Below are 10,854 nucleotides of genomic sequence, written 5' to 3' on the forward strand. Positions count from 1 at the left end.
GCCTTCTCCACTGCCTGCTCTGTGCCCCTGCCCCAGCTATGGGTGAAGCCCTACAGCAGAGCTATCCTCTGCTTCCTCCCCCCCGGCTGAGCCAGAGCTGCTCCCAGGCTGCAGAAACCTTTCCCCGGGGCCACTACACCATGCAAATCCTCCTGACCTATTGCTTCAGCAGAACTGTGTTTACCCCAAAACATTTGTGCAATGCAGGCCTTCAGGGGAGGCAGCCAGGGGCAGCCTCTTGCTCCTGCTCTGCAGCTTCCCTGTGGGATGATGCTGGCTGCTGCTCCCCTCTGTGCTGCCACAGGGCTGATCTCCATGTTGCTCTCAGGGCACTTTGTGCCACTCTGATGCAACTCCCTAAAGGAAAAGATGTCACTTGCAAACCCTGGCCTTAAGGAGCACAAGGCCCAGAGGAACACTGTAAAGAAGCGTGGCCAGAGGGTGAGCACTGGCAGGAGCCTGCAGGCAGCACCCACAGCCCACACTTCACTTCTCTCCCATCTCACAACAGGAGGCTCTATGCAGCTGGGGCATCTTCTGCTTGCTTCCTGCCTTGCTTTCTCCCTCTATCCTTCACGCTGGAAATGCTTCCTTGTAGCACAGCCTGCCCCACATGAGTAGGAGCACCACGCACCAGGGTGCAGCCCCTTTCCCATGGCACCAGGCTGAAGGCTTAGGTCAGATTCCTGCCACAAAAGATGCACTGAAATGTTAGAGCTGAGCCAGCCACATCCTGGAAATCCCCCTGCAGAAGAGAGCCGGGCAGCTCCCAGGCCAATTCAGCAAGGAGAGCCTGGGGCACAGCAGGCAGAGCCCCCAGGACCAGGCTGCACTTCACACAGAGGCAAGGTGGGAATGCAGCAGGCTCTGCCCCAACCTCTGCCACAGCACTGTGCTCCTCTTCTCTTCAATACTCCAAAGAAAGGGAAAGTTAAGATGTCCTGCTGCACCGACTTCCAAAGGAGGGCTCTTCCCCTTCCTTTCACTGCACAGTGGAAGCAAAACCTTGATGGTGTTTAACTACCTCTGCACCTATCTCTAGCACTACTGGGAAGAGAAAGAGATGGCTTTCCTCTAACAATTAACAACATCCAGCCACTGTTGCTGGTGTCAGGTTCCATACAGAGGTCTGAGAGCATCAGAGGAACCTCAAGGAGGCAGGGTAATCTCTTCCAAAAAGCCACCAGAGCCCAAAGTTCAACTCAGCAGTATTTATTTATATAACACGAGTTCTTACTTCGCCATGGCTTCACACAGCTGCCTCCATTCAGTACATAACCTATATACTGCATAATGATACACAAAGTTCAGTAACATGTCAGCTTTGGAGCAGAAATTGTTAGCCTTCTGACTGCAGGAGTATATCAGCACTCTGCCAGGAAAACAAAACACACCACGCCAAGTAACACAATGGCTGAGTCAAGGATAGCACTAATGAAAAACAGCATCAAGCATCAAGTTGTTGGACAATAACATTAAAAACCTTTTTTTTTTTTTCCTGTAATTTACAAATACGCGAAGTATCAGGTTACTTAAAATTAAGAAGCATTTTGCTTACTAACATGAAACATTACTAATTTGTAATGTATCATCATTAACCAGGTATACAGGTTTCTGTGTCCCTGTGGTTTTTATGGCACATGGTGCCTGTTTGGGTAAGTCACTCCTTGGACAGAGGGAAGATGGGTAATAGACAAAGCCATTCCTCAGTTTTCCACTGTATTCCACTCTCCCCCTTTATGATCTGCCACTCGACAGCCTTGGTTTAACCACGAGATGGACGTACTTAAAAAAAAACAACAACCCAACACACAAAACACAGATACAATGTGCATCAACAAATCAACTGCTTCTGGCCTGCAGTGCAGGAAGCTTCCCTGCACCATAACACAGTGAAATTCCAGGACCAGAACCAATTACTACAGCAATTGTTTTTTGCATATTTAAAATCTATTACAGTATCTACAATTTAAAAAAAACACAACTTCTTAGAGGAACAAGGAATGAAAGGGGAACAGCCTTACCAAGTAAGTGTCATTCTACATTTTTTGGATGCTGTTACAGTCTGACAAAGCTGAAGGGGACAGGAAAGTATTAGTGAGAAGGAAGACGAAGCAACAGCTTTACAGAGAGAAGTATTAAGGAGTCCTCAGGAACAGTATTGGCAGCAGCTGTTTTACTGAATGCTCAAAACTATTGCTGTCTGAAGACAAAAGGCACTGTATCATAAATCCTCTTTGTCAGTGTTACACAGATAGCCAAAGATAGGATGCCAGGCAAGGACAATGCTTTAGAGAAGCCTCAACAGCATGGCCATCCACATCCTGACAACTGCCTTTTCCAGCAAACACAGCTCAGCGCAGCTTTGGAGCAGCGTCAGGTCTTCCTTTCTCAGGATGAATTCTATTCCTAGCCCCCAGTATTCCAGGAGCTGAGCAGCTTGCTGAGCACTTGTGGTATATATCATAGAATTGCCTCACCTCAGGAAGGTGAGCTGAAGTGGGAGGGGTATCACTAAACAAGTGCACCGATAAAGTCAAATCTAAGACAGCTAAACCTAACTTCATGTTGGATTGATAACTTAGTGAAGAGCTAGGAACAGCCTTGACAACACATTTCAGTCCTCAGAAATGAGCCTCACACAACTAGAGATCGTATGTTTCACATACATGTTTTTGTTTCACAAGCCCCACAAAATCCTCCCTCTGTATGCTTGCTAACATACCAAGCCAAAACAAAGTCTGAGCTAACAGGAGGAATGAGGCCATACACAGTTCTGAACTGCAGGAATTTAGGGTGTGCCTAACTCACCATGTAAATCCCATGGGAAAGATCTGCTCTGAAACAGCAGCCTTTTCTCCTGTCCTGCACCTAGATTCTCTTCAGCATCCTTTGAGGATGACAGGGACCATAACCTACTCTCACATCTTTAAGAGGGACACAGTCATGACCAGACATCACAGTGAGCATGCCACATCTGGTATCCAGCCTCCAGCTGGAGCCTGGGACTTGCAGGGAACAAAGAGGAGCCCTCGAAAGGCAGACACCATCTATGGCAGCTACAGAGTGCAAACACTGCCCACAAGCTTAGCATCTGGCTACCCTTGGCATCTGCTTCATATACCTGGGTTCTGGGATTTGTAGGTTAATATCTCTGCAGCGAGCTTTTGGGGATCCAAAAGCTGAGGGAAACGGCTCATCACAGCATCAACTAAATGGGGATGGAATATGCCACACAGCTTGACGTGAACATTGGCCCTCTCCTCTGCAAACTGATCCGAGACAGTCCACTGGCAGGAATCACCATACGTTGGCCCTGGGGCTCTCTGCACTGAGTGAGGATCTCGCACGCTGGTAGATCTCACCTGGGGAGGAGGCATCTGGTAGGGCTCAGACCAGTACTCACGAGAATGAAGTGAAGGAAGAGAAGGGGCATTATACTCACTGGGGAGACTGTACTGCCCAGCATTAGCTGGATGGACAGGTACTCCATAGCCTGAGAAAGAGTGAGGTGGCCCTGAGTGAGGTATCTCAGGGTTATACTGCAAGAAGCTAGCACCAGAGGCAGAAGATTTATGGGAACCATGCTTGTAAGAGACCAGACCGTTTTGCTCTAAGCTGGGAGAGTGTGGGTAGACAGGTCTCTGCCTACCACAGGAGCAGACTGTCACCTGCTCAGCATGGGAGTGATCACAGTGACTGGTAGATCTGTAAGGCCACATGTCAGACATTTGGTTCTCCAGAGACCCAATGCCTGAGTCAAGATGCTCCTGAGAGATGTAAGACAGAGAGTCCATATGAGGATGCTGGTACCTTTCAGAGGACCTGTGGCTCCCACTGTTAGCAGGAACACTGCCTGACACACAGCCTTTGATCTGAAGCGGAACATCATTGGGCTTTGTTTTGTGTGTCAAGCTTTTCCTCTCTGCAGAGATCTTCTGCAAAGAGTTTTTATCACTCTCTGTAGGCCCAGAGCACAAGAGCTCTGCCTGGGAACCTCTTTTGCCCTTTTTTTCCTCCTTGACAGCATTGGTACTTCTGGTAGGAGACAATCTTGCATTGGCACGGAGTTCATCAGCTAATGAGCGCTGGGGTTGATTGATCCTTTCAGGGTGGTAGAATTTACACTTAATTCCATAAGTACATTTCTTCCCTGCAAGGAAAAAGCATAGACAGCAATGAATGACAGCTGAATTTTACCAAATGCATGAGTTACACTTATATAGGAACTGAAGTTTTGATGTTCAGAAGGCAAATCTTACCATAAGGGCACTGCTGCTTCTTGTGTTCTGGCACCACAGGTTTCTTTCTCAGAAAGTTATCCAGGCTGGGGCCGTGCCGCCCCAATGGATCATCTGGAGGCATAAACCTAAACCAAACAAATAAATAATACAAAAATTGAAATCTTAATCAGGAACAGCTCACTTTCTGGGGTCAGGGTTTCACTTCTTGTAGAAGTCTCCCATTTCACCAAGCATCAAAAGTTATGAGCCCTAAAAAAATTTTCCCATTTCACTGCAGAGACAGCTCATCACCTGGCACAGACTGGCACGAAGTGCTTCTCTTCAGGCACAGAAGAGGTTTTGTGCTGTGCTGCTGACTAAAAGCAGTACTTGCTGCTGGGCCTACTAATCACAGTGTTGTTAGGAAATCAAGCCCTAGAGCTTTCTCAAGAACTCCTCCAGAGCAGAGCTCCTACCTGCAAACCACGTGCAGCTACTGACTCCAATTCTTCATACCTTACTCCAATCAGGGAGGAATTCCTCCTGTCTCTCTTCCTTCTACGGAAGTATCTACGGGATTGTTTTCTTCCATTCTCCACCACCCTTTTCCCTTTTTCATGCCTCACTCGCTCTTGCTTCATTAAAAAAAGACTGCATGCTCACACAAGCCACTTTTGAAGCAAAGGAACATTGGGAACATACTTGTCATTAACAAAGGAATACATCAGTAGACGCTCCTCAATGAATTTCTTCCACTCAGGACGTTCATTCTGCAGGTCCCGATAAGTATCATTAGAAACCACAATGCCATCAGACTCATGTGCCAGTTTCACAATGAATCGATCATCGTAGCAGACAACACGTTTGCCCCCAACCCGTCTGGAAGGAGTGAAGACCAAAATCTTCTTCTTTTCCAGGTCACGGAGAATGTACTGATCTAGAACAAACACAACTGTCAACACACATACACAAATGTGCACAGCCCAAAGGTCTTCTCACCGATAAAGTAACATTATAAATAACAAAATGCATGCAAACTCGTTTCTCTGCAACCCTCACCTCTTTTTTCATACTACCTTTTGAGTTTATCAGAGGTGGATTCCCACCTGGGAACACTCAGGAACACGAGGCTATTGAAACACAGGGTGTCCCATCCACATCTTGCATACAAGGTACAGATTTGCATTTAAGATTGCCATCTTTTGTAGTTAACACTACGTGCATAAGTTTCTTTTGAGTAGATTTACTTAGAAATCTCAGCTCCTCATGAGCTGAGAGCAAGCTTCCCTGTATTTGAAGAAATCTGACTGTACTCCTATTGAGGTTTTACTTTTAGCACATAGAAACTCTGTACTTTCTAGTGTCAAACGTTAGCCAAATATAGCATAAAGGTGTTTCCCTGAGAGGAGAATTCAAATGATGAAAGACAAGTTAAGCAGAGTAGTATTACATTCTTTGTTCTCTGAATTATTCCAACTGATCCAGGCAAGAACTTGCTTAAGGGAGAATTTAATGACTTTAAATCTCACTGGTCAGCACAGCTTATTGGATCTCCTACTACTCAGATCTTCCATTCATAAGTTAATTACTAACTACCCAGAACTTTGCAAGCTCATTAAGCGACAAAGCAGTAAGCCTGAAAAGCTGCTCTTGGCTTTCATATTTCCACACCTGTTATAAGTACATCTGGTCGTGGCTGTTCCTTTCTCCAAGATGGCACAAACACTGTAATATCCTTGTGTCCCCTGTCCCAAAACCACTGCACAGCCAGAAGGATACCTCTGCAGGAGAACACCTCTTTATTTCCATGGCTGCAGTGAAGAAGAAAATAAAGGATTTCAGTATTCAGGTGATGTACAGATCAGTGAGGCAACAGATTAAGCAAACAGATTCAGCAATTAAAACAACCTTTAGTGTTGGAGCAGTAAGAATCAGTATTAAGAAGCAGTATTAAATGCTGATCTCAAGGAGGAGCACCAAGTTTTACCATTGCTTTTAGCACCTCAGTACACCAACAAACAGTTCTTCTCAGTGGGAAGAACAAAGCAGCTGTAACTGCTTCTTTGAAGCAGAGCCTTTTGCTTCAGCTCATTATTTTTAGCCCTGAGTACAAAGTGATCTTGAACTTCCTTTGTCCTTTTCTGCTAGCATGTGCCAACGGCTCAGCCAGGGCAAACTGCACTTCCACAAAGTGATTTGCTTACGAAGTTACTTTGATAACTTAGGGAAAACACACCATTTTGTGCACTCCTACCCCAGTGACATCAGCAGTGAGGCAGCATGCCTCTTCATTATACTACAGCCCAAAGAATCAGTTGCTGATGTTTCATGCAAATAGCACATTTGCATGAAATATCAACATTTTCCTTAATTGGTGCTAGATGTCCTAAGAGCACTTGGCAGCTAGGAAACAAAGTTTAGCAACAGTGTCAGAAACCACCTACCAATATTAAAAGCTGCTTCATTATGCATTACTCCATATCAGTAAGTTTGCAGAACTTCTATGAGGAAACTACCAGTCCTGTTCTATCAGTGCCACTATTTACAATGTTATCAGCTTTTCTGTTAATAATGGTTCTGGCAGACTTTCAATGTCTCTGTTGCAGCCTGATTTGTCATTCTGGGGATCTAAGCCTGCATTTTGTAGTGACACCAATACATGTTTTATTATATTGCAGATAAGTGGTGTCAGGCCACAAGATTGAACAGCAAATTAAGGGTATCTGTGAGAAATGTTTGCAAATCTTCACTTCTGTAAGCAAAGTGTCTTGTGTAGATTTGAACAGGACACAGATGTGTTGCTGTGCCTCTGGATATTTGTATTAAGCTCTATAGTCAAAGGCACCTTAGAAACAGGCCCACAGCTCCATGGCACAGCTGGGTCAGTACTGAAAACTGCATGCTTAATCAAACACATCCTGTCTATTCCAGAGGTACACCAACTCCAAGACACTTACTGCCCAGTGCATTATACAGAACACAGAGCAAATACTACAGCTAGATGTTGTCTGAATGCACGCAGGGCCTCACAAGTGAGGAAGAGAAAGATGAATATAAGCACTGTGTAGTACAAGGCAGCCTCCTGTAGCACATGGAGTCGAGCAGGTTGTGCACAAGCTTACAGCAGGATAAGTGTTCTGTAACCAGGGAAGATGCCCCCAAATGTGGAGACTTGAGAGGCAGTGGGTGAACACTTATCACTAAAGAGCACAAGTGAGACAGTCCAAAAATCAAACCTGTACAAGCAAAGCTGAAGCACAGGTCATATGAAATGGCTGAAGCATCTTCATGCAATGCCAGAGAGGAAAGGAAAGAAGACAAGGGAGGTAACCAGATGCCCCAACACCTCATACAACACAGCAGTACTGCTGAGCTCATGCCCAGTCCTCAAAGTCACAAGCTTAAGTGTTTAACCTGTACTAATTTGCTGACATTTAAACTTCTCCCCCCTTTCTGAAACATCAAACTTCTTAGGCCATCATGAAAATACTTAAAAGCAATATTAAAAGGAATGAAAACTAAAAGCTGCATGCATTTGGATAGAAATAAGCCTATTATCTTATTAATGGATTAAAAACATTCAAGATTTCCCAGGTCTAGGAATAAATACTGCTGCGTCTTTGTAAAGCAATTATGAATCTAATATTATTTTCCAACTGTCATCACACTGTGCTGTACTATATCAAAGCAAGTCCACCAGGCTTCTTAAGTATAACCCAGATTTGTTTTGCATATGTAAAAAGCCACTTCCTAGCTGAATAAGGTTAGTGTTTTTTCCCCCCACCCACCTCTATAGCAACCAAATCCAACAGTTTCTGTTTTCTAGAGGATTTGAAAAGTCAAACCCAGCCAACCCTGTTTGCTCTAGTTCCAGCAAGCCACCTTTCTCAGAAGCTCTTAAGAGAACTGAAGAGTTGTACCAGAAGAACTATTCCAGAAGAACTACACGTTTAACAAGAGAACTAACACCTAAAGAGACACTTATCTTCATTAAGAATCCCAAGTTACAGAAAGGTTAGCATTAATAATCACAGGAAAGATTATCTAGAACTCTGCCAGTATCAGATTACTTTCACTATAGACAGACTCAGGTTAACATCCTCTGCTCATTTCTCATTTATGAGCCCGTTACCACCCTAGAGTCTACAGAAGGTAGCTAGCCAGGCTGATCTGATTTGGCAGAAGCCAAGAAAAAATTCCCTTAGAAGGAAGTAAGAGCTAATTTCCACTATGATTTGCATATGTTTGTCAAGAGCTGTTCAGGGAGGCCGCTGTACACACTGCAAATGAATCAGCAGGGAACATCACACACCATCAATACAGGAAGTTTCAGAATGGAATTCCCCTTCTAGCAAATTGCTTAAAAAAAAAAGACCAGACTGTGTTTCTCATGTCAAACTCTGTCCTGTTGCCACTGTTATTACTGCCTGGTCCGCCTGAGTCACATCTGCTGTAATCTCTCCTGCACTTTATGGGGTAACTCTTATGGGTAAGAAGTTCCTCATTCAATCAATGCAACCAATGCTGTTGTTTAAGCCTACCTACACAACAAAGTGGGGTCAGGGAAAATCATATCTGCATGGGGACTTGGAGGATCTGTCAGCTGGTCACACAGCAGATTGTACCCCACCTTTTCTCACTTCTATTCTTAGAACTGCCAGCCATGGCTCAGTGAAAACCACACCTGCAAACAAATCTCCATTCAGCACTTTCACCTTAGGAAGAAGTCTACAATGACATACACAACAGCTATGTGCACTCACTTCTTTTAATAAGCAAGCACGTGTACACAAACATGCATTACAAGACCTATTAAACTAGAACAGTGTGAAGAAGTGCTTCTTAACCACAGAGCCCAGCTTCAAAATCTGGTGCATTAAGCTAATGGCATCCATTTGTGTGCAGCTGAGGAAAATTCAACATCTAGAGCTGGGGTGGTGGCAAGTAATTCCCACCATAAGGGGACCAGAAGCAAAGATGAAAGGAGAAGCAGTGTGGACACTGAACTGAAAAGTATCCAGTGCAAGGATACTAAGTGCCCCATGACTATTAGGATTCCTATAACCCCAAATCACTGTCAGACAACTCCAGTGGCCTTCCTGTAGTGTCTGATAGAACCTGCTCGACCAACACCAGAACATCCAACATGCTGAAGATGAGCTGCAGCCCTGCCTTGCTATCACAGCTGTCAGAAGTGGCAGAATTGGCCACTCTTCAGTAGAGTGCCCCGTTCCAAACTCAAGCATCTCCCACAATGCACAAAAATGCAACCAAAAATACCTGACTCCCAGTCTGGAGACTGGCCTCCAACGCCAGAGACGGGATCATATTAAAGCCTTTTCTAATTAACCCCATAATTATGTATTGAGCAACTCAGTGCTACAGAAGCTTATATAAAACTATTAGGTAAGAGGACAATGTATCTTCAGTTATCCTCCTCAGCAGCTACAGGAGGGAAGGAAACTTTGTTTCCCCATGAAGCACATCTGCTACTGTCAGAATAGGTACTCTGACCACAGTAAGCACTGGCAGAGACCACAGGTAGAAGGAGCCATCTGGGCTATCACTCTCAAGAAATAACTACACACACTGGTGATGTACATTGGAAAATATTACCAGCCACCACCACAACATCCAGCTGTAGTTTTTTGTGAAAAACCCTGAGTTTTTCAGACCCCAGGCTGTTAGATCATGGCATGCCTCACAGCTACAGAGGTAGAGAAAGTCACCACCTCACAGGAGCACTTAAGGGTCACATTAAGCACAAACTACCCCAGAAGGACCTACTCTCAAACCCCAGACACACCTCATTGCCACGTTGCTTCCATCAATAACAATAGGCTTCAGGTTATCACTCTCCTTCTCCTCCAAAGGTGGCACAGGTGCAGGAGTCTTGTTGGCAGCTCCTCCTCGAGGGACCAAAGGAGCCTCCTTGGTCTCCTGAGGGGTTTCTGTGGGCTCTCGCTCAGCCGGGCCATGCTTCACCAGCTCCCCGAGGACAGTGTTGGTATCAGCGTTCAGGCCAAGCTTCTGGAGCACAACATAGATCTCCTCAGAGGAGTAGCCCAGCTTGCGGAAGAAGTCCACCTTCAGCTGCATCTCGAGGCTGTCAGGGGGCTCATGCGCGGGGCTCCCCACCGGCTCCATGCCCAGCACAGCGGGCCCAACGCCCTCCTCACAGCTCAGAGCCCGGCCCAGGCTGAGGTAACCACTCTCACATGGATCTCTGGAGCTCATCCTCTCCTCCAGCCGACTGAACTGCTGTCTGAACACCGGGAATGCCTCACGCCAGCCGGGGCAGCCCAGTAGGGAGGACAAACTGCCCGCACTCATGGCTGCCCTCAGCTGTCTCTCGGCCTTCACTCGCACTCCAGACCTGCGGGCCAAAACGACGGCGTTAGGGGCGATGTGGCATAGCCCTTAGGGCCTCTCTCTCCCTCCCCGACCCCGGCCTTCAGCCCTCCCCAGAGCCGCACGACCCTCACCCCGAATCCAGCCCAGCCCTTACCGGCCTCCCACAGCGCAGCCACCGCAGCATCTCCATGGGGCCGGAGCGGGCCGGGCGGCGGCCCCGCTTTATACCGGGGCAGCGCTGCGCCAACGCGGAAGGGCAGAGCGGGGGAGGGCGGAG

At 46.3% G+C, this 10,854-nt stretch overlaps 1 protein-coding gene across 1 annotated transcript; it reads right to left on the minus strand.

Moving 5' to 3' along the window:
- Positions 1-1,196: 1,196 nt before the first annotated feature.
- Positions 1,197-10,848, minus strand: ZC3H12A (zinc finger CCCH-type containing 12A). Its single transcript, XM_003212563.3, has 6 exons — positions 10,732-10,848; positions 10,030-10,599; positions 5,895-6,034; positions 4,926-5,160; positions 4,263-4,369; positions 1,197-4,153 (listed from the first exon to the last, which is right to left on the minus strand). Exons 2-6 carry the CDS (start codon positions 10,554-10,556, stop codon positions 3,117-3,119), a joined length of 2,046 nt encoding a protein of 681 aa, XP_003212611.2. The 5' UTR covers positions 10,557-10,599; positions 10,732-10,848; the 3' UTR covers positions 1,197-3,116.
- Positions 10,849-10,854: the final 6 nt, after the last annotated feature.

This window comes from Meleagris gallopavo, chromosome 25 (assembly GCF_000146605.3).
Source record: "Meleagris gallopavo isolate NT-WF06-2002-E0010 breed Aviagen turkey brand Nicholas breeding stock chromosome 25, Turkey_5.1, whole genome shotgun sequence".
Lineage (NCBI taxonomy): Eukaryota > Metazoa > Chordata > Aves > Galliformes > Phasianidae > Meleagris > Meleagris gallopavo.